Source organism: Falco peregrinus, chromosome 4 (assembly GCF_023634155.1).
Source record: "Falco peregrinus isolate bFalPer1 chromosome 4, bFalPer1.pri, whole genome shotgun sequence".
Classification (NCBI taxonomy): Eukaryota; Metazoa; Chordata; class Aves; order Falconiformes; family Falconidae; genus Falco; species Falco peregrinus.
Genome location: NC_073724.1, coordinates 117,467,351 through 117,489,998, shown reverse-complemented (window position 1 = coordinate 117,489,998; position 22,648 = coordinate 117,467,351). Strand labels below are relative to the sequence as shown.

The following is a 22,648-nucleotide window of genomic DNA, read 5'->3' as shown; positions in this document are numbered from 1 at the left end:
CACAACCTGTGATGATAGGGATGAGGGGCAACATGGCTTTTCATACAGACTTTCCAGGTGAGCAGAGATCCTGGACATTCAGGGACAAAGGAAAGCAGCAGCAAGATGTCCATCCTGGCCTTGTTCCATGCGTCTTCACCCAGAGCATTTCATGTTGCAGCAAAACCAGGAGTGGCACTACGTGAATGGCACTCAGCAGCAGGTAAGGTACCTGGACAGGTTCATCTGGGACTGACAGAAGATCTGTTCCTATAACAGTGAGGTAGGTTTCTACGTGGCCCATATAGGGGTGGGATGGGTGATTGCTGAGTATTGGAACAGGCTGCGGCAGCTTGGCTGCTTGTGGGCTTCAACGGAGAAATGCTGCAGCTATAACTGGAGGAGGACTCAGCGTGATGGACAGAAGTGAATCTTTGGAGGAGAGGAAAAGAGAGTGGCATGGGGAAACTTGACTTCCCTGGCCTGGGACCACATTGACCTCCCTCTGTCACCTTCCTATTTGGCAGATACGTGATGTCAGGGGAGCTTAGTGAATGGTGCGAGATAGGTGTGAGTTCCGTGGGGCAGGAGGAGAATGAGTGCCATGGAGCAGAGCAGTTAACTTCTTTGTTATGAGTCTAAGACTGAAGGAAATGACTTGCAGAAGCCCTGTAGAAAAGCATGGGACAGGACTCCCAAGCCCAGCAAATGCACCTCCCCTCCTGCAAATTCCTGGAGCAATGGACCCATCTGAGAGATGGGAGATGTTTTTGGTAGAAACAGAGCTCATCTTCTGTGATGGTCCTTCACTGGGGGAAGAAAGAAAGAGGACTAAAGGTGAATGTGGCTGGGAGACATGTAATGCAAGGTCATGTTGAATCCAGTGGGTCTGGACCAAAGGAGGTGTTGACAAATGGCTTTGGAAGAGAAATCCATATGATGTCCATAGGTCCTGTTGCTAGGAATGACTCCTGAGAAGGATTGGCCAGTGGTCTCCATCCCTTTCTTTCTCTTTTTCAGTTAAATGCAGAGTGAAGAATTTTCCCATGCAAATGGAGCCATGGGGCTATCCCAACTAGACGGTTTGTTCTGCAACAAGGTTTTATCCTTCTGAAATAAAGATCAAGTGGTTCAAAATGGGCAGTAGGAGATAGATAAAGTTGTGTACAAGGACCTCCTTCTAAATAGAGATCAGTCTTTCCGGACCCTGGTCACTTTGGAAGTCACACCTAAGCAAGGGGATATCTGTGCCTGCCAGGTGGATCATGTCAGCCTACCAGCACCCATCCTCATGGCCTGGGGTAAGCAACTGGAAATGGGGAGGTCACAAAATCTTGAGGAAGGTTGATTCTAGCTCTATGGGGAGAGAAGGAAACTAGGAAAGATATATCTGGGGAAATCAATGTCTAGCCTGGGCCTTTACTCTCTGGGCTGCTCTTCCAGCAGAAACATGCTCTGGATCTGCTGTGAGCAAGAAGGTGACTGCAACGCTGAGCTTTGACCTGGCCTTAAGTTTCATTGTGGTGGTACTCATCATCTTTCAGAAGAAAAAGAAAGGTGAGTTATTCATAGCTAAGTAGAAACCTGTTCTTAATGGGGCTTCAGAGAGATGTTTTAAAGCATGTAAGGCTTCGCTAGAATTTAGATTTACCATGATAATTTCCTTGGGTTCCCAGCATTCAAGTGGGTTTTATATGGCCTAATCCAATATCCGCAGAAGCCAGTGATAGCTTTTAATTTATTTTAACTGATGTTAGATTGGGCTTTCAGTGATGAGAAGCCATTTTAGAACTATCATCAGCTGCTGAAAGGTCAGCCCAGTCCTCTGAGATACAGTCCTAGGCTACGGTTATGGTTTCTTATGAGTATCAAATTAGCTACTTCATCCCCAGATGTCTCCACATTGCTTTGTTGCAGACATATTTTGTAGAGTCGAGAAGCAAATACATTCATACTTATTTATAGAAGGCTTGAATACCTTTCTTTGAAATGGCACAGGGGGAAAAAAGGGAGAACATTATCTTACAGAAAGCTGCGTTCCTGTTCTCAAAATGCTGGTTTGCTGAGTAACAGTATCTTACCCCAGCCTTTGCTTTCTCCTTTCTAATAATTTAAGATTATTAGAATCACAAACAAGTACTGGGTAAGTCACTGTTGTGTGAAATTTTTCATGGTGCAATGAGAATAACCCTCAGCTTAATCCTGTATTGTTATTTTTTCCTAAGCAAACTCCCTTAAGAAAGCCACAGCCAGTGGTAGCCCTTTGCTCCCATTAATTCCCAGCCTATGGGTTTAGGTCAGCAGCATCAGGAGGACCTGAATTCCCTTCCCTCCGTCACAGCTGTTAATAGCTAGGGAAGAAAGGGCTTGGTGCTGAAAAGGCTGAAACCCCCTTCCGTAGATCCAAACAGCAGTTCCTAGTGAACTATGATGACAACAGCGTACAGGTTTGACTCTGTAGGAATCAGTGTTCCAGCCTGCCTAGAGCCTGAGCAACTTGCATCTGTGTTGTTCAGGGCTCCACATTATCCGAGTGATAAATGCTTTGGGTAGGTCTCTAAGGTCAGCTCAGAAATTGGATTCCCCTCCCATAAATAAATCCTCTACCAGAACCGCCTCTGGCAGGGCCGCCATGGGCTCTCTGAAGCTCAACTTATCTTAGCAGCTTTGTGTGGTGGGTTAGGGTGGGACCACTGTGCGCTTGGAGATGATGGTGAGAAGGGGCAGGCTGGCAGCTGCTCCAGGACTTCGAAGTGAAGATGCATCCACGGACTGTTAGGATGAAAATGGAAACCACAGAAAAATAATTCAGGGGGGCGAATGTGGGAGACTGCTAACAGGAGCCTGGAGGAGTTTTTCTTATTCCTCAGTCTAGCTGGCACAGTGACTGGCAATGCTGCAAAGCCTCTGTGAGAAGTTCCTCCAGCCATTTCTGCTTTTTTTTTTTTTTTCCTTTGAGGCTGCCATGCCTGTCTGCTGCAGCCACAGAGGAAGGCGGCATGGAAAGGGACACACTGCTGGGTGACTAAGTCTACAGCAAGCCTTTGGGAATCTCTTTCTGTCTCTGAGACTTAAGAGGAGCTGTTGCTCCCTGCATTTTGCCAACACTATTCCCTTTCCTCCTACTGTTGCCACGTTAGCAGGGTACTGCCTCCTCCCCTCTCAGAAGAACTGTGAATTTGCAAATTGGCAGGTTTATAAATTTGATGGTAGTCTCAGGGACTGGTGCTGGGCCATTGAGGTTGGGACAGACTCTACTCCTGCATGAAGCTGCAGGAGGAAAGCTGGAGCTTCCCAGCCCTGGCCCCACCTGGAAAGAAGGGAATAAATAATAGCATTTTTAAGGTATGTTTTGTACTTTGAGGAATTTATCTAAGGGTCCAAAAGGATTTAATAACTGAGAGCTAATTAAATGTACTAATTAACCCGGTGTTTAATCTCAGCTCTTTGCTGGCTTTCTGTGCTGCTGAAGCAGAGACATTGTCCCATATATCATGACATCCAGCCACTTTGCTTAATTGTGTTTCCTCTGCACATGGTGCAGGCACTCAGCTGCTAAGGTGATGAGAGGAACACGAAAGCCCACGTACAGGGGAAAATTAGAGGGGCAAAGCCGGGCCTGTGTGACTAACAACCTGTGAGATTATTTCCATGAAGAGGATATTGACAGTCTAATTTGTTTCCCCTCCCCATTATCACTGGTTTGTTCTCCTTGACGCCACTGTTTTGCTGAGGGGGATGGGAACAATCTGCTTCTGGGCACGTGATGCCAAAATTGCCATGCTATTCCTTGGTCCCATCCTTGTCCCTATGGTTCTGAGCTGCTCTGCTACAACCAGGAGGAGAAGGCTGCTTACTTTCTCTTCTCACCGTACTTCCCCCGTGGACTTGCTTTTCTGTGAGCATTTATACTGGTGCTACTGGTACTATTTTGGTGTACAACCCACACAGCCAGCTCTCAGATCTCTGTGAGCTGTTTCCTCAGTGCCACAGAAGAAGGGACTTTTGAAGTGACCGCCCAGAGCCATCTCACCAGCAGTAGATCAGGAGCAATGTGACTTTCCTGCTTCCAGGGCTAAATAATTCCTCCTGGCTCTGGAGCTGTGGGAGACCCTGGAGCAGGCTGGTGGGCTGGTGGATCATAGTGGGCCCAGGAGAAGGTGTGCTCCGCAAGAGAAACAGGGACAGAGGCCTCACAAGACTGAAAATTCTGGCACATCATGAAGGCCATCATCCTGAGACACGGTCCTTGTGGATGCAGTATTTAGGGGGAACATCTGCAATCCTGTCATTGCTTCTTCTCACAGCTGGCATGGAACTATGCCTGGGAAGCCACCATGAAGCACAGGCTGCCCAGCCTAGGGGAGAATAATTGTCCCCAACAGCACTATTTAAGCCAGCAGCTTCGGTTTGTTCCCAGCTGTAACTCCGTCCACACACTGTTCATTTATTACTGCTGATATAAAAATGGGATGGAGGTGAGCTTCTCTCAGGCTCATGACCTCAGCTTGGGGTCACAGCTCCTTCTTTAGGAGTTACTAATTTAAATGTGGTTGAAAATGAATCTGTGTGAGCACAGGGTCATAAAATGAGCTGCGGAAATGGGCTGCAGCGCAGGGATGCAGCAGTCACCTTCATTGGAAGTCACCAAGGGAAAGCCAGACACAGATCTCTCTGGGATGTCTTAGGAAAATGAATCAGACCTGCCAGGATGTGGGGAGAGGGGGGAGATGACCCACCAGGGGCTTTTATTCCGAACTGAACAAGCAAGTGATTTTACAAAACTGGCAATCCCCCAGTGTCTCCTTGCAGAGCCCTATGCAGCCAGTGGAGGAAATTGGTAACTGTACCCAGCAAGCCTGTTTTTAATTAACAAATAATTATCTACAAATTGCTGTAATTATTGCCTTGGATTCCAGAGGATGGGGACGTTAGCGCGAGATGAGCAGTTTCCTTGCGAGTGAAATATTTTCCCTGCCTTATCTCCAGCGCCCTGCTGCTGTGAGGTTTGGGGACTCCGCAGCGCTTTCCTTTTGAGAAAGTGACAAAACAGCTCAGGCTGCCTGGAAGCAAAGCGTGGTGGAAAAGGCACTGAAGGGAGGGCAGTTTCTTGCATTTAGTGGGTTGTCTGCCCTCGTGCTGGAATGGTTTGCGGGATGCCAAGTAAGACATAAACCCCAGCACCAAATGCCAGGAGGAGGGTGCTTGCATGTCAGTGAGCTGGCAGAGCAAAATGAGCATCCTGGTTTGCTATCTTTCAATAAAGAGGCGATAAAATCAGGTTTGGAAAAGGGGGTTAGTGTTAATTCAGATCAAACAGAGAGCATGGAGCTGCCCTGAGCCTTCAGCGCTGAGGGATGCTGGTCTGGAGAGAGCGCAGCACCAGCCATGACCTTCTGGACCACGTTTCAGAAGGAAGGTGGTGTGTGCAGGGTCCTTCTACCACTTTTCCTTCAGGCTCTGCTGCCAAACCTCATGGTGGGTATCCACAACAACCACCTTTTCATGATTACAAAGTCTCCCCCACGGTAGCCTAAGTACTAACACAAGGGATGTTTATTGCCCTGAAGGGCTTATACTCTTTCAACAGATCTAACAGGGGAAAATCCACCCCAGTTTGCAGGACAGGTACTGAAAGACTGTGGTTCATCCCAGGCTGGGTGGGAAACCTGCTGAAGAGTTCCCGAGCCCAGACTTCAGCCTTTCTTGGTGGATTTCACCTCTGAATCCTCCTGCCTCCCAAGAAATGATGCCCTTTTCTCTGTCACTCCTAAACAATTCCCCTAAACGATGCTGCTCACTGCCAGGGTTTCCATGACAGCCTCTGCTTCAAGCAACCAGGATGCTTTTTATTATTCATCTGTGGCATATTTACCTGAAGCAAGCTGCCTGCACCATGTGCTGCTGTGAAATGTTGCCTTTGTTTACTGCATTCTACGTCTTTCCACTTCTCCATGCGGACACCAACTATTTTGGGCTGGGGGGCCCTGCAGCCCCTTCCAAGGTGATGTGAGTTGCATTGCCAACTCTTCCAGCATCCCTTCAGCTGTATGGAAACCCATTCTCGGGGAAGAGATGTTGTGGCTCCATGCTGTGGAGGAGTGTAAAGAACGGGGCAAGCTGAGATGGCCCTGCCCTCACCCTCAACTTGCCTTTACTGGCGGGACAGCATAAGAACCCTCAATCCTGCTTGGAAATATCCCACTTGGCCTGAAAATACAGACATGGCAGCAGATTTTCTGCTACTTTCTGGGGTAGCAGGAGGATTTTGTTTGGGTGCATGAACCTGTGTCACTGCTGATGCCCAATGTGGTCTCCAGAACTGGCTAGTCTTGAGAAGCTTCGTGCTCTTCAGACCCCCTGAGGTTTAAGCTCCTGGCATGAAGTCATCCTTTCAGAGCTTGCATCAGGACCTCAGCAGGTGCAGAAAGGCATTTCTCAGTCATTTCAGGGCTTGTTGTCAAGCTTCTCTTGCTGATCGTGTGAGTGAAAAATTATCCGCTGTGAAAACCTAGTCTTTGCCCTTAGCATGGTGCACTAGATGCTGGGACCCTGTTGAGCATCTGTAATGCTCCTGCCTTATTCAAGGCATGGCTGTGCCTCAAGTATGTGACTAGCAGGAAAACAAAGAAAATTAGACCATTGCTTCAGTGTTAGGATCAAGAAGTGACTTGTGCTTTTTTCTTTTTTTTTTTTATAGTACCTACCCCTCTCCCACGCACTGTGGCCTTTAAATAAATGGTTTCTAATGAATAGAAGCAGTTCATGGACAAAGAAGCTGTCAAGAGAAATGATTGATTGTGCTTAATATTTTATTTTCCAGGCTTAAAAGGAAATCTCTGAAATATCCTTTGGCAGGTCTGTGAACCTAATGAAGTGATTCATAGAGACGCAGAAGGAACTGAGGGCCTGTTACCAGCAGAGCAGGGCAGCGTTGGTCGTGTTTTGTGCCCACTTCTGTAACATGGCTGAAGAATACTGTGGGGGAAAGGCAAATAAAGGCAAAATTCCAATTCAGTTGCTTCAGCCCTGCTGACAAGAGAAGAGCTAAGCCTTTCTAACCACTGTGTGACTATAGGATTTAAAAAGTAGGGACAGGAAACCAACTCTGTGTCGGTGAAACCCAAATTTTCTTTGAAATTGGGAGTATCTGCAGGCTAGTGTGCCCAGCATCACTGTGGTGTTTCATGCCACCAAACTTTAATGCTTTTGGAGAGTTCCCATGGGAAACCAATATCCTGTTGTGGTACTGGGCTACACTGGTGAAATGAGTTGTCCTAAATCACACAGAAGGTCAAGGTCATGCATGGGATTTGAACTCCGATCTTCTGATGTCCCATTCTCTGCAGCCCCCATCAGCTTTTGTTTTCCTCATGCCTCATTTCACTCTGGATAGTCTCTGCTGCCTTCAGCCTCTCTCAGCTGCCAATGATGCTCTTTGCTGCATCTGGCTTGCCCCCATAAGGGACATGTCCCCTAAAGGCTGGAGGTGTTCCTTGCTCTATATGAAGGAAGAAGCCACCTCGTGGTCAGCTGCTCTGTGGGATGCTCAGTATGAGTTTTCCCCCTGCAAAATCAGCCAATGTGAGGATAGGGATAACAACACTTCAGGAGAAATTCTGACCTGTTCTTCAGGTGAGTGCCTGAAGGGACAGCAGCCATCTGACCCAACTATCTATAACGCTGCCATACAGGTGTCTACATCTGATCTGTTGTTCACACTCCTTTTGTAGCTAATGGAGACAACTAAGCTACTATAGGGAGCAAGATGTCCCATCCTGAAGTAGACAGCTGAAATAGCCTAGGTGCATGCTCACAGGAGTGCCTGTGGTGGTAATCTCAGGCTGATGAAGTTAGGAGAGATGTACCCAATTTGAGATATGTTAGCTGGAGGCGATGCTTGAGGAGTTAGAGCAATCCTGAAGTGCTGGGGGGAACATTTTAGAAAACATCTCAGCTGGCTCTGCATGTACAGGTGAGACCTCGCTGCTGCTGGTGAGCTCCAGGTGTGAAAATACACGCTTTTCTGCTTCCCCCATCACAAGCTGCGCTGACATTTCTTTCATCCCAAGATTTTCCTTTTTTTTTTCCCGGCTACTTCTTCTCTTTTGTCACTAGATGACAGCAGAGGTCTCATAACATCACACCAAGGACTGCTCTGAACCCAGGGCAGGTAGCGTTTCTGCACCAGGCAGTTCATGGCTGGGTGCCCCAAATCGTCCTGACGACTTTTAACAACTCTTTATCTACTTATTTATCTGGCAGATTATGTACGAATACAATATTTAAGTCAAAACTTCCACCTTTTGTGTGGAGCTACTTGTGTGCATTTTCCTGCTTCAGCACCTCCGTTGTCCCCATCCTATTTTTAAGAATTTCTTTCACACTTGCTTGATGCCTTTTGTTTTAAACTAGGTTTGTGCCTTCCAAAGGTGGACACTGTCCACCTCCTTTAATCCAACAGGAGCGCTCACAGATACAGGCAGCTGGAACAACCTGCTTCTATACAACACCTCAAGCACAGAGCTGAGCTCCCGAGGAATGGGTGGCTGCTGGGAGGAGGATTTCTGTGATAGGTGAGAATTGGCATATGATATGGACATAAATACTTTAGGCAGGATGGATGGAGGGAGGGAGGGATGGATGGAGGGATGGATTTTAGCACGTGTGGTAATTACTTCTTCTCAGTGGAATATAGGCCAGATAATTAAGAGAATTAGATAAGGGGTGGAACGGGGGATTTTAAAAAAAGAATTATTTAATTATAAGTGATTCTGTTATCAGGAATACCTTTACCATGTGCAGATAACAAGGAAGAAAAGGCTAGGTTTTTTGACACATGAGTCAATCAAATGGATGATTTCTGTACCTGGGATGCTCTGAAGGGGGATGAGTCAGGCCGTGGTCTAGCAGAGAACTCTGCATGAGCACATGGACCTTGTCTGGTGATTAACTGAACCAGGTCTCTGATCTGTACAAAGGGGAGGATATGATCTATGTTCTTAAGAGATGCCAGGACACTTTAGGAGACACTTTGTGATTTATTCGTAGTTTCATAGGAGATTCTGGGACAATATTTCAAAAAGACGATTTTCATTACAAAATTCTCAAACCTAAATCCCTAGCAGCCATCTTCAGTGCCTGCAGCTATTGGGCATGGTCCAAGATTTTGTCCTTGTCAAAAGCAGAGCAGAGGAGATACCGAGACTGTTTGAACCTTTCCAATATTGCAAAACTAGGAAATGTATTTCAAGCTTCTCGTCAGCCACCAGAAGAAGTTTCCACATCGTTTCCTGTAGAGGTTGTGGTTGTTGCCTTTTTTTTCCCCCTGCAGTACAATTTTTACTCTCAAAGGCAGTGATAACTTACAGATACTGGTAGCCCTTCATGGTCAGTCTTTGGCCCTCTGTCTCTATTGGCTTGAACTGTGCAGGATCACAGCCACAAAGAGCCGCTGTAACGCATCATGATGGGAAACTAAAAAGGGCAGCATTGTCATTTCTGGTCACTCAGTTTCCAGCCCACAGCTGGATGAAGGACAGAAGATGATACTGTTTCTTTGGTATCATGCTCTAATTGTTCCTGGTGGTGGAGATGGAGGTTTCTTGGGAATAATGCCTCCCAATTCATTTTAGCAATCTAAATATTAGGTAGTCAAACTAAGCTGGCAGTATGGGATCCCCATATTACAAACAGCTGGGTAAGTGACTCCCCAAAATGGTTCTGCTCTTTCAAAGATAAATATCTAAAATAGGAGTTAGGAGATATCGAGACAAGCTTGTGTCTCTCAGTTGGCCATGAAGGGAAAGATTAGAGGACTCAGACTAATTGCTGACATGTGGGTGATATGAATCCCATCCCTGGGAAGGAAGAGCTCAGGGAGTGTTTGCTGTGTGTCCTGAGCAATTCAGTGTGTGCCCACCTGAATCTCACGGAATAGGTCAGAGTAGGGTGAGGTAGGGTATTGGGAGGAGAGGAGAGGATGGAAAGGGATGGGGTGGGATGGCATAGACAGACTAAGAAAGATATTTAAGCTCCCGCAGCTATAGGTAGGTGGAATATTCATAAACAGCAACACAAATACCTCATTCCCACTTTTTTCCCCGATGTCACATCCTTCATCCTCAGATTTGGGACCTGCCCTGTCCCTAGGACATGTGGCTCAATCGGTGGCTGATGGGTCATGGGGAGAGCATGGCTGTGTTTGTGAGCTGGCCCATCACCAGCAGAAGACCTTGAACATCGCTTGACATGTCCCAGGGCGTGAAGCAGTTCCTATGTGAACCAACTAGGATCTGTCCATCTGTTTCATGTCCTGTTTTAGCAACTCTGAATTAAGGTAAAATCCAGCCTGGAGGTGACAAGTATCTAGGTCACCCTGGCCATGTCCACAGCTGGCAGAGCGGTGAAGGGAGGGGAGAATGGTGATGCTTGTTGATGAATCAGAGCTGAAAGCAGACCTTTAGAGACACTGGTACAGCCTGAATGTTATAGATCAGCTGCTGCTGACCTGAAACATTCACCTTGGGGTTCAAAGGATGACTTCTAAGCCTTGTCACTGCAGTTTTGGGAATAAAAGGGGTCCTGAGAAGCCCCCACAGGCTGAGTCTCAGGAGAAACAGCCTGCATTTAGGCAGTTACGTGTCTGCGGTACCAATCAAGCTTTTAAATCTGGAAGCATCTGGCCCAGCGGTGATTTGATTTTATGCAATGTGTCTCATGCTACCGTATTGCTAAGCATGTCACTAAATCCTTACACATCAAAGGAACAAAGTAAATCAAGCAAAACTGCATAAGCCACATTACAATTCAGTTTTGGCAAAAGGTGCTTAGACAACCCTGGAGGCTGCGGACCTCTAGCTGGCAGCAAAACTCGCCCAAGCCCAAAAGCAGTGCAGTTTTTCCTGTGCCACCAGGCAAAAGGCTTGCGGCTAAGTTTGGGTTAGGAACTGGCCTGGAGTCAAGTGGTCCAGAGATCTTGTCCTGAGTTTAATCGTAGTTTTCCAGGTGGATTGATGCATTATACTTAACCTTTCTGTGCTTCCATTTCCTGATCCATAATTTTTTCCCCATCTTCCATGGGAAAGATGCGGATTAGTTAGATAAGACTGCTTAGTGGAGACCCAAAAGCTTTCCAATTGTTAAAGATGCTGGTTTACCCTTTGCCAGGCCAGCTCACTTGAGTTCCTGGGACTCAGTATCACAGAGAAGAATTTGACCACAATATTACTGTTAATATTCACTGTTTGTACTCCCGATCATATGAGGGCTGATGCCTTTTGCTGCTTTGTGGGCGTTGGTAGGAGAAGGAAGTGGTACTGCAGAAGCCCAGCAGCTGTCTCACACCGTGGGGCCATGTTCCGACACGAGAGCTGTCATCCACTGACACACACAGAGACTCAAGTCCCTGGGCCCGGTTACTCATTTGAGCCTGATGGGTGACATGTGTGGACAGACTGTGTGAAGTCTCCACCATGGGCCATAGTGGAGACGAAGCTGTGGTGGAGAAGATGCACTGCAGAAGGTGGCCAACAGAATGATGGGGTCAACAGCTCACCACCCCCTCCTCTGAGGATGGAGGAAGCCCAGGGGGCTGGCTTAGACTAGATGCCCATTACTAGAGGGTTGGCATTAAGTCAGTGGAAGTCTAAGGCTCATTGTGTGGAAGCACTTAGTGCAATACAGATACTACGGGGTACCTGGGACCTCTGAAAGAGGGCTGATAGGTCTGACACAGAATCTGTGAGACACTGGTGCACTCCTGGATTAGCAACTGGAGATGAGGTAGGACAACAGAGCATCTCAAATGGATGGAATACATATGCCTAGGCAGCTAAATAGAGCTGCCAGTCAATACACCCTGTGGAGACCAGGGAGCAATTCAGCCTGTATAGAAGCAGACACCTGCATGCCTCAGCTGCTGTCCTGACTCCACAAGTGCCCTGACTAGCTCTTCACATACTTCAGCAGGAACTCATGCATGTGGCTAATGTAGACACCTGCTCATAGACACCTACATGCAGAGCTGAAACCAACCTGTGGGTTCCTTCTAGTTCAGTTCCTCGTGCAGCCATGCTGAGATCCTCCACAGAAGAGAGATTCACTCGGGAGGCTTTTTTTTTTTTTTCCCCCACAGCAAAAGGAGGTGGGAGCAGGGTTCTATGGGGATTTGTCCTTGCCCCCATGTAGGTTCCCATTTGAGACTTTCCAAGGCAGGAAGGTTAGGGAATGCCAAATCCCTCCTGCCCAGAACCCTTTGTGCTATAATTCCCTAGATCTCTTTTCTTCCTGCCTGAAGTCCTCTCCATCTCGAATCTAACACAGAAACTCAAGGCATCTATTCCAGATATCCCAAGACCTCTTGTCCCATACCAACTCTCTACTCTTCTTTTTGCCATGACACGCTGATAATCGTGTCTATCCTACAATAAATAACTACAGTCACCAATGTCATTTAACATGGTTAAAGACAAACCCAGTTAAAATTACTTTTGGTCACTCCTGGACTAGAGCATGTTGACATTTATAGACCACCATCCCCGTACAGAACGCTACACAAGAAAAAATGCACCATGTCTCCCAGGGATCTTTTTCTCTAGAGAATCCAGATGCTTTCCAGGCGCCTGGTAACAGTACAAAATAGTCTGCTATTAAAATTCAAAAGCAAGTAAAATAGCCCTTTCCTGCAGGCTTGCTTTCTATGAGACATTTCTGATGAGAATCCAGTCTCTGCAGAGGCCTGGCATATGAAATCCAAATTATATAGCTAGCATTCCCTTCTTTCGAAGTGGCTGTGTGAAGCACAAAATCCCTTTGCAATTCACTCTGGTGATGAGAGGCAACTCCTTATGTTCAGACCACTCCTCTCAGCATGCCTTGGGCTGATGGTTGCCCAGGAGCTACCTCCCCTTCCTGTGTTCCTCCCGGCTCAGGGGAGAGCCCATCTCCCGCATCCTTCAGAGCACAGTGGAGGATTCACAGGCAGAACCACCCTCTTGCTTCCTCCAGCCCCTTGGAAACACCCTGGGACCACATCTGTCTTTCCATCTCTATCTCCGGAGCCTTCCTGCTGACATCTGAAAGGGCACGTCTACAATTACACATTTTGGGCAATTTTGTCATGGGGAGAGGTTAAAAATGAGTCATGGTCATTTTCATGAATTACTTGCCCAGTGGAGATTTTCCACGTGGTGAACTATTATGAACCCATAGGTGGAGAAGGTAATTATGACTGGTGTAAAGCTGTGCCTAATTTCACACTCAATAAAGGGGAGACAATAACTCCCATTCCTCATGGAGGTGTGTGATGATTTAATCACAAGGGGAGCTCTGTATTTATAGATTTTAAAGACACCACTAAGATTATATAGTCCCACCTTCTGCATAACAAAGCACGAACAACATCAGCCATTAACATGTGTCGAGCTTATAATTTTTGCTTGTTTGTAACGTCTCAGACTTTCTGTTCATATTCATGTGACCAATCTGAATGTATGTGTGTCAAGTTATGAACTCCATTTTTTGTGTTGACTTACACATAGCATTGTAATTTCCATTTATAAATTCAGCTTGGGAGTAAAATATCTATTTTGCGTTATCTGTTGGTTTTATACTTACACCCCGTTCACTGCAAGATCAGAGTTATGTCAGCCAGTCAGTGCCCTGATCAAAGAAAGAGCCTGCCTCATCCCTGAGAAATCATCACAGAGAAATTGTGGAGATAATCATGTATGGCCCTGGTACCGGCTGAGCTGGTGTGGTGGGAAATGTTCTTCCTTGGGCTGTGAGTGGCATCAGGAACCATTACTCTTCGCTGCTGGGTGGGTCTATGGGTTTATCCCATCTAATTCATCATTTGCTTTCTGTTCCTGTCCCAAATTACAAAATGGCAAAGGTTTTACTTTGTATTGCTCCCAAGAAAGTGAAGGTAATCTTTATGTGACAACCTCATGAGTGAGCGTAACACTGACTGGGGTCTCTTTGTAGGCATGTATATGGATGGGCCAAAATTAAATTTGTAGGAAAGGTATACCCACACAGCTGTGAGTCTATTTAACAGACCAGGAGAATATACCTGGTGAAAGAGCTGTCTCTTGAATTAAAATGGTTTCCATATGGTGAAGAACCTTGTTATTTTGAGAAATCAGTTGAACCTGCCGTGTTTCAAAGGCGGTTCAGTTTTGTTGCATGACAATGTGACAGGCTGTGTTGTCCCCCATCACAGCCCTGTGCTCTTGCAAAAGCTTAGCCTAGCAAGAGCTAACGTAGCCTAAAGTTATTTATCTTATTCTGTTGCATGTGAGATCACCGTCATAAATCTAAGGGCGCTTTGCTCCCTTGCTCTACATGGGAGGAAGGGATGTGCTTCCTGATGGGACACGTGGAGAAAATGAGCCTGTGACTAGCGGTGAGAGGATGTAGGGCTCTAAAGGTAAGCTTGTCCTTTGTCACATGCAAGAAAGCTAATCTGAAGACAGATGCTGGTTGATCTCTAAAATGCCAACAAGGTCTGACCCAGGGGGACAGCATCTCTTAAAAGCCTTTGGTTATTTTGTGGAGGTTGAAGCTCTCTAGCGCTTTCTAAAAGTGACATGACAGGATCAAAAAACAATCCTATGCAAATTTTTTTTTTTTCTTTCACTTGCGTTTTGTTTTCTAAAGAGTGAAACTAGGAGCAGGTAGGCTCAGCCGGGGGGGAGTCAAGGGGAAGGTGTTGAGGCTGAATGCAGAGTGCTACGCCTGGAGGAAAGACTGAGATGAAAGTGCTGTGCTGGGGCATCTGTCCCAGGGACCCAGAGCCAGGAGGACCAACTCAAATCCAGACCAAAGTTGCTATGAGGGGACTTAGAGTCATTTTTTGCAGGATTTCATTCTGGCATCTACTTTTGGTGACCTTCCTGAAGTCACCAACACACACCAACTTGTGATTTAAAGACTCCGTGTTTTGGAGAAGCTGTTGGTACTCCTGGGTAGGACATTTCCCAGGAAATTTTTCGTAGGAAAATCGCTCCCTATTTCTATCTGAACTTTCTAGTTTGACTGCAGTGTCTAACCACCAGATGTCATTGCTTCTTTCTCCCAGGCATGAAAGCTGACTTGAACATAGTCAAACAGGGGCACTCTGCTAATGCTAATCACAAAACACATACTCAGTAGCTGTTTGTGGTCCCCAACTATTTTCCACTGGTAGTCAATTAGAGGACAATATTACCTGTAGGACATCTCAGGACTGATAACAGCAAGGCCTACACTGAGAAGAAAAAGGATGTACTCCTTAGAGGACCAGTGTGCGATAATACGCAGAGTAATAAAACCAATAAGGCCACCGAAGCAAAGAGCAAAGAGAGGTTTATGAGACAGCTGGACGTTTTTATGGAGAAAAATGGAATTAAGGGACATTGTGACAAATCAGAGAGGTGGGGCCCACAGAAACCAGAGAGGCAGAGGAGAGGGGGGGAAATGCTTTTTCTTGTTCAGTAGTTCCCTACCTCCCTTTTAATGCCCAGGAGAAGATGTCCCTCATAGGCCAGAGTTTTATACAACTTGATGGAGGACCCTGAGACAGCTGCAGCTACGGGTCGCAGGTGTGGGCATAGCTGCTGCTAGAAATGCCTCACTCTGCTCTCCTGCCTCTTGGCACCATTGCTGTGCCTCTGGGCTGTGGGATGCTTGCCTGGCAATCAAAATGCCATCTTTTTGCTTTTCCCTCCACTCATCAGCATCCTTAACTGACCCAGGCTTCCTCCCTCGGCTCCAGCCCCCTCCCATACCTTAGTGCCTTCTTGAAAACACAATTTGAAAGAAATGTTGAAAATCAAGAGTGATGCTTTTAGCTTTTCATAAAGATCTAGAACGTTTGACCTATTTTCCTCCCACTTGGTTACTTCTCTCCTTTTAATAAATCAAATAAAACTGTAGGAGCACTGCATTTCATCTTGTCTGGACTGTTATATTTAATCTCCTGAGTGGGTGGAGGTAGGTGTGTGTGTGGAGGGGAATGGCTCAGAAGCCTGGAAACATGAGAGATGACTCTCTTAAGCTCTTCTGATTTCACAGAAAGTTGCCAGATAGGACTTTAATTAGGGCCTATCAAAACCAATCAGGAAAAGAAAAAGGTTTGTCAAGTTGTTAGCTGCTGCGAAGTTTTTTGGAGTTTGTAGTTTTGGGGTTTTTTTCTTGCATTGTGCACAAATTTATTCATCCTAACAATTTTACAGCTGTGGTCCCTTGCTTACATCGCATCCCTCTGCATGAGAAACCTCTTCTATCATCTTTGCGGGTTACTCAATTGGTAATTTTCCTGCTGGGATGGGCAGGAGCTCTCAGGCATTGCCAGGGTGGAGATTACATTTTCACTTTGCACTTTTCCTCTGATGCTAAGAAGATTTTACTCATGTGCTGATAACGCCATTATTTTTGTTTCATCTGCAAAGTAAGTTTGGAAGTCAACAGTCCTCGGTATTCACTTAGCCATGTAAAACAAAAGCATGATAAATAATCATATTATATAGCCTCTTAGAGGAAAAAAAAGGGGAAACCAGCACAATTTTAAAAGGAAAATTAGAATGTTTTCTTTACCAGATTTTGGTGGAAAAGTTTTTTTGCCCCCCATTTTAAATTCCACGATGTGGTTCACATTATCTGTGGAATTTTCTGCTCTGTTTGTGGGGTTCTAGAGATTTCTCTCGATAGGCAGTGATTCAAATACTGAAAGTTAAGATCATCTTGAAATGTTTTGCTGGATCAGAGCTTTCATTATCAAGATACTGGTCACACCAGCTCTGACATCCGGGAATATTTTTTGTTCAAAAAACACAGTTTAAAATAGAAATGTTAACTTTTGTGTCTAATACAGCTGCCGAAGGGAAATATATGACAACTGGAGGCTGTAAAAACAGAGCAGGATCACTGAACACATCTGGAAATACTTTAATTACTGCACGTTCAACTTTGAACTACTTGGTTCCTATGTAAACATAAGACTAGTAATTAAAGTACAAGATTTAGCTCGTGGATTGCCATCTTTTAACTACTGATTTGGAGAAGGGAAGCGAGGGGTAATTTTACACTTGCAGATTTCAAGGCCAAAAGAACCATTAGATGGGACTGGCTGTATAACAGACTGGTGAATTCCACCCTGGTACTCCTCCTCTGAAGCCAAAACATGCTGTTGACTAAAGCATATTTTCCTGAAAGACACTTAATCTTGGTAGGAGAACATCAAGTAATGATGTTACACCTTGGAGAGTGGAGGGAATAGTTATTTAATGACATTTAAAAAAGCATAAAGATAATTAAAAGCTTTTCAAGTCCTTTTTTGAAATGGTCTATGGATAGATGACATTTTAATTTGATTTGCAATAAACCAGTTACAAAGAGCCGTGGTTGTATCTGTAATTAATTATATATTTAATTTAAGATGTGTTAATAAAAGAATAATGGAAGTCTAAAGGATATACAGTCAAAATCATGGTAAATCATTCTGAGGAATTCAAATAAGTTTGAATTCGTTGACTTGCCATGAAACCTTGAGTAATTGGCTCAAGATGATAAATTAATTGCGCTGTAAAAGTAAAATGGCTTTAAATACCTTTTTGTTGCAATTAAGGTAGCTGCATGGAGATACAAGTACTTTTTGCACAGTATTAGGGAGTGCTTCAGCTGCTGGCCGCCATTCTGGGCAGCAAGTCTGTTCTGGCTACTGGTGGCTGGGTGGTCTGTCTGACGGCAGCCACAGACCTCCCAACGGTGCATGCTCCAGCCCTCAGTGGGCCACTGCTGGGCAGCCTGAAACCAGTGCCAAACTGCACATGATGTTACTGCAGAGCATTGCCTAGCTCATCTCAACATGCTGCACACGTTGGCTCTTCCGGATGTGCTTCCGCACTCAAAGGATACCTCTGCGCTGTCCTGGTGGAAGCTATATGAGATGCCTTCAAACGGTCCACCAGCATACGTATGACCTAGCTTTGCTGAAGAGGGCTCTGTGGGTATTTAAAACTGGACCAATAGCTCCTCTAAATGTTCCTTTTCTGCTTGCTGTAAAAGATGCCCAAGTAGGTCATTATGACCACCTGTCTGACTTTTTGATGGTTAAAATTACACAAGTGAAATCATATTTCTTATGGCTGACATTACTTCAACAGATATGCCCTGTCATGGTTTAACCCCGGCTGGCAACCCAGCCCCACGCAGCTGCTGGCTCTCTCCCCCTCACCCAGAGGGATGGGGAGGAGGATCGGAAAGGAATGTAAAACTCCAGGGCTGAGATAAGAACAATTTAATTGGTAAAGCAAAAGCCGCGCACGCAAGCAAAGCAAAGCAAGGGACTCATTCACCGCTTCCCCTGGGCAGGCAGGTGTCCGGCCATCCCCAGGGCAGCCGGGCTCTGTCACACGTAACGGGGACTCGGGAAGACAAACACCATAATGCCAGATGTCCCCCAATTCCTTCTTCTTCCCCCGGTTTATATACGCAGCATGACGTCATATGGTATGGAATATCCCTTTGGCTGGTTTGGGTCACCTCTCCTGGCCGTGTCCCCTCCCAGTTTCCCGTGTCCCTCCAGCCCTCTGGCTGGCAGGGCCCAAGGAACTGAAAAGCCCTTGATTTAGTATAAACGTCACCCAGTAACAACTAAAACCATCAGTGTGCTGTCAGCATTGTTCCCACATCAGAGCCCAAACACAGCACTGTACTAGCCACTAAGAAGAGAATTAACTCTATCCCAGCTGAAACCAGGACAGCCCTGGGTGCACCACAGCACATCTTCTCCATCTGTGGCTAAAATCAATGCAAATTCAGGGTGGGCAAAGCTGAATGAGCATTCAAGGCATTAAAGCAGCAAGACTTTTATAAGTCAGATTATTCATGGCAAGCCAGGACTGAGCAAACCAAGGAACCTGGACTGATGTCCCAGTGCCGCACTGTATTGCCAGTAGAGGTGGGAATACCCATAAAAAGCCTGACTTCTGCAGCTTCTCCTCTGCTTTTTTTTTTTTTTTTCCTTCTGGAGTCTAATGTAGAAAACTTGAAAATTTGGAGAAATGCAGAAAAAACACGTTAAGCAAAATATAACGTTCTGAATAAAACCTGGAATTTTTTAGAGTAACTATTGTGATATTACTGCTACAGCACTTCTATCTTTTAATAATAAATATTCCCCATGATGTCAATGTGTATCAAAATGTATAGTATTAATAGTAATGATTTCCACAGATTTTAGACTTTACTACTGGTACTTCACAGTGCTTTGTTATACTGAATTATACTGAATATATATATAATGATCCCGTTTCCCTCATGCTTTCCTCATAAATGATGAAGATTTTCTTCTCCATTTACATGACAATATGAGAGGATGTAACCTTTCTTTTTTTTTCTCAGGCAACAATATTGATGCTTTTTATTTTCAAGTTTGTAATTTCCCTACCTATTTTACCAGTATTTATAAAGATAAACCATATACAAGCACATCAGTATACAGCGCTATTGTGTGTGTGGGGTTTATTTGTCATTATTGACAAGTAAAGAATTGAATAGGTCCATCAAAATTTTTATGTGATACATAGTGATAAAGAATATATTGTTTATTATAAAATAAATTAATAATGGTTGGTTTCAATAAGGTAAGTATCAGTGCAGATTTACTTATTTGAAATCTCAAGGGAATGTTTAAAAAATAAATGAACGGATATTTGGAATTTAAATTTTTGTTCCAATTTCCTGCTGAAATAGTGGGCTAAAAAACTGAGCAGCAATTTGCCACAAGGTGATGGAGAGCATCAGGAGCTTAGCGTAGCTTAGAGCAAGGAGAGAAAGGGGCATTAACAAAAGGACTAAAGTACAAACAGCAGTGAGCTGCAAAAGGAGAGAACAGCGAAGGTGGGAGGATGGGAAGGACTTGGTCCTCATTTCTAGATGCTTGTTGCAGAAGGCACCAACAACAGGAGCTATTTGGTGACATTCATGGGTAGATCTCCATCTGCAGCTGCTAAGACTTTACCTTTCAGAGCGTAATCTCATGCTACAGGATTTCTCAAAGCAAAAATATAGGACTGCTGAGGAGTACCAGCCTCTCCCCCAGCCCCAGTGCTGGGAGATCCACCTGAACATTGGTGTTACCAGGAAAGGGTTTTTGTATTGCAATATTTTATTGCCTATCTCAATGGCTGGAGAGCAGAGTTTTTGTGGCTCATCTTGTACTGTGTCTTATGCGTGTCTTGAGGAGGTCTTTCTGGCTTGCACGGTACAATATTGTTGCAAAAGTGTGAGACTGGGAAGTGATGCACTTGGAAAGAACAGTTCTAATTGTACATCTACAGTGGTAGGCTCTAGGCTGACTGCCACCTCTCGGGGCTGGAACGTTTCTAGAGAAAGCACCACCTCAATGCACAAGAGCTGTCAAAAACAAACAAACAAACAAACAAACAAACCCAAAACACCAAAAAAAACCCCAAAAAACCAAAAAGAAAAAAAAGCAAACTGAATCTTAGGAACTGTTAGGAAACCAATATAGATCGAACCAGATGATATCATCATGTTTTTGTGCAAAACCCTTTGAAATACCAAGTGTAGTTCTGCTTCCCTTGTCTCAAACCTGATTTACTAGAAGTGGAAAAGGCAGAAAGGAGAGCAGCGAGGATAATGAAAGATAGGGCGTGGTTCCTGTATGAACAACTGAGAGGAAGGCAAGAGTCTGTAAAATCACGATTGACAAGGAGAAGCTAAATGGGGACAAGTTAATAGCAGGTCCCAATACGAGAATCATTACATTGGAATAATGGGAATATTTTACTGTTTAAAATTATATGAAAAGGAGACAGGTTCCCAAAACGTACAAGACTATTTCTTCCCACAGCAAGGAGATGAAATGCCAAAGTGCTTGCCACAAAACATTGCCGGTACAAGAAGTCCGGAGTTAGAAAGGGTGTGGTCCACCTGGACCTTTGGTCTGCCCTGTTGAGGCATTTCTTATGTGAATGCTGGAATTCAGTGAAAAATTCTTAGGTATTTGGACTTACTGGAATGGAAAGTCACTGTGCAAGCATGCCTGTTACCAGGGCTTCAGACGAGAAATTTTACATATTAATTCACAGGTCATGGCAAAAACCTGACTCTGGATACCTTATATCCACAGCACCAAAGGGACTGACTGATATCTCTCCTGTAAAACAGAGGTTTTACAGTTCCAATGTCAGTTGTAGGATTTGAGGCAGAGAATAAACCAAGAAAACTATTGATAGGAGATATACTCTTGAGAGTACTTGATGAGGCGGTACATGAAATTGATACAGGGAACAGTATAATACATGCATGTTTGATCAAGAAGAATTATCCAGTTTCAAAACCAACATGGAATAAATTTACGGAAGCTGCAGCAGAGGATGAGAAGTCACTGAAAGCCATCACGGCTGTGATTGTGCACTGGCCAGGGACTCACACACCTAACCAATATTCCCCCTTCCAGCTGAAGTGTTGTGGCAATTCACGGTGAACTGCCTGAAGATAACCACATTGGCTTCAGGCATGCTGAATTCTTTGAATGTTTCAGGAAAGTACAGGAAGGTTAAATGGGTGTACCTAGAAGACCCTAAAGAAGAACCCAAAAGGAACAATTTAGGCCAAAAATGCAAAGTGAAGGTAGAGAAAAATCTTGAAATGTGTGAAATTTGCTGGAAACTGCAGTGCAGACAAGAACTTGTGCTGATAAATCAGGACTTCTTGAAGCTGTGGTCCATGTGTGCATGATACAACAGCGACTCTTTCTTAGTTTTAGCTTATTTGCTCTGCCCTAGGATTGCTTTAGTGGAAAATCTAACACCAAATCCATCATCACTCATGTTAGTCTGATATTTGCCAGACATAGGATCCCAGGAATAATCACAGACAATAACAACCTGCTGGTTCAGTGGGCAAGACTTCAAACAATTTGTAGCTGCCCATCGATTTGAGTTCCTCTGTCCAAACCCATGCAGAATACCTCGTGGAGGAAGGACATCTGCAGAAGTAGATGTCTGTACTGTGGACCCCAAAATCTGGTGAGAAGGGCCTGGGGGTTCAAGACCCTGGCATTGATGAACATGTTGGTACCGCAGAGGCTCAGGGAGATAGAAACTCCTGAGGAAGATTTGTGGAAGAATCAGAGTGCACTTGCCAACTATTCTGAGTAAGAGGAATAGGGTTATGAAACCCACAGAAATAGCCCTAAAAGTAAAGAAAAAAATGAGAAGGTTGCAGAGCTGTAAAGGAATGAGCAGAGGGACAGAGATGGATGGGCCTCTTAGAAGAGCAGCCAGCACACGCAGTGCTTTTGGGAGCTCCTGAGAGACTTATGAGTGCTGTTAAAACAGTTAAAGTGGAGCTGAATGTGGTTTTTTTTCTAAGTGCTGTAATACAAATTGCAATGTGAGCTAATTTGCTGCTGAAAAACAGCGAGTCGTGTTATGAGGGTATTGACTACTTCCAGAACAAGAAACAAGGCGATACTGGCCAGAGACGCCCCAAAAGCCCTGGGAGGCTTCTGGAGTCAGGTAAATGTTTTAACTATCACTTGACTTTTCTACTGCCGGTGTGACATCAGGCTGCCTTCCTGATGGGAGCCTTAGTCAGTGCCTCGGTTCTTCCTGGCTCAAAACTTTTCCTTTGAGCATCCCAGGTGGTGTCCTCT

The 22,648-nt window shown here is 45.0% G+C and overlaps 1 protein-coding gene across 1 annotated transcript in view; it reads left to right on the top strand.

Moving 5' to 3' along the window:
- Positions 1–127: 127 nt before the first annotated feature.
- LOC101921836 (HLA class II histocompatibility antigen, DP beta 1 chain-like) overlaps positions 128–22,648 on the top strand; it is a 40,323-nt gene continuing 17,802 nt past the window's right edge. The window contains 4 exon segments of the mRNA XM_055802866.1: positions 128–405; positions 1,079–1,113; positions 1,116–1,280; positions 1,423–1,536. Coding sequence (XP_055658841.1) covers positions 128–405; positions 1,079–1,113; positions 1,116–1,280; positions 1,423–1,536 — 592 coding nt within the window.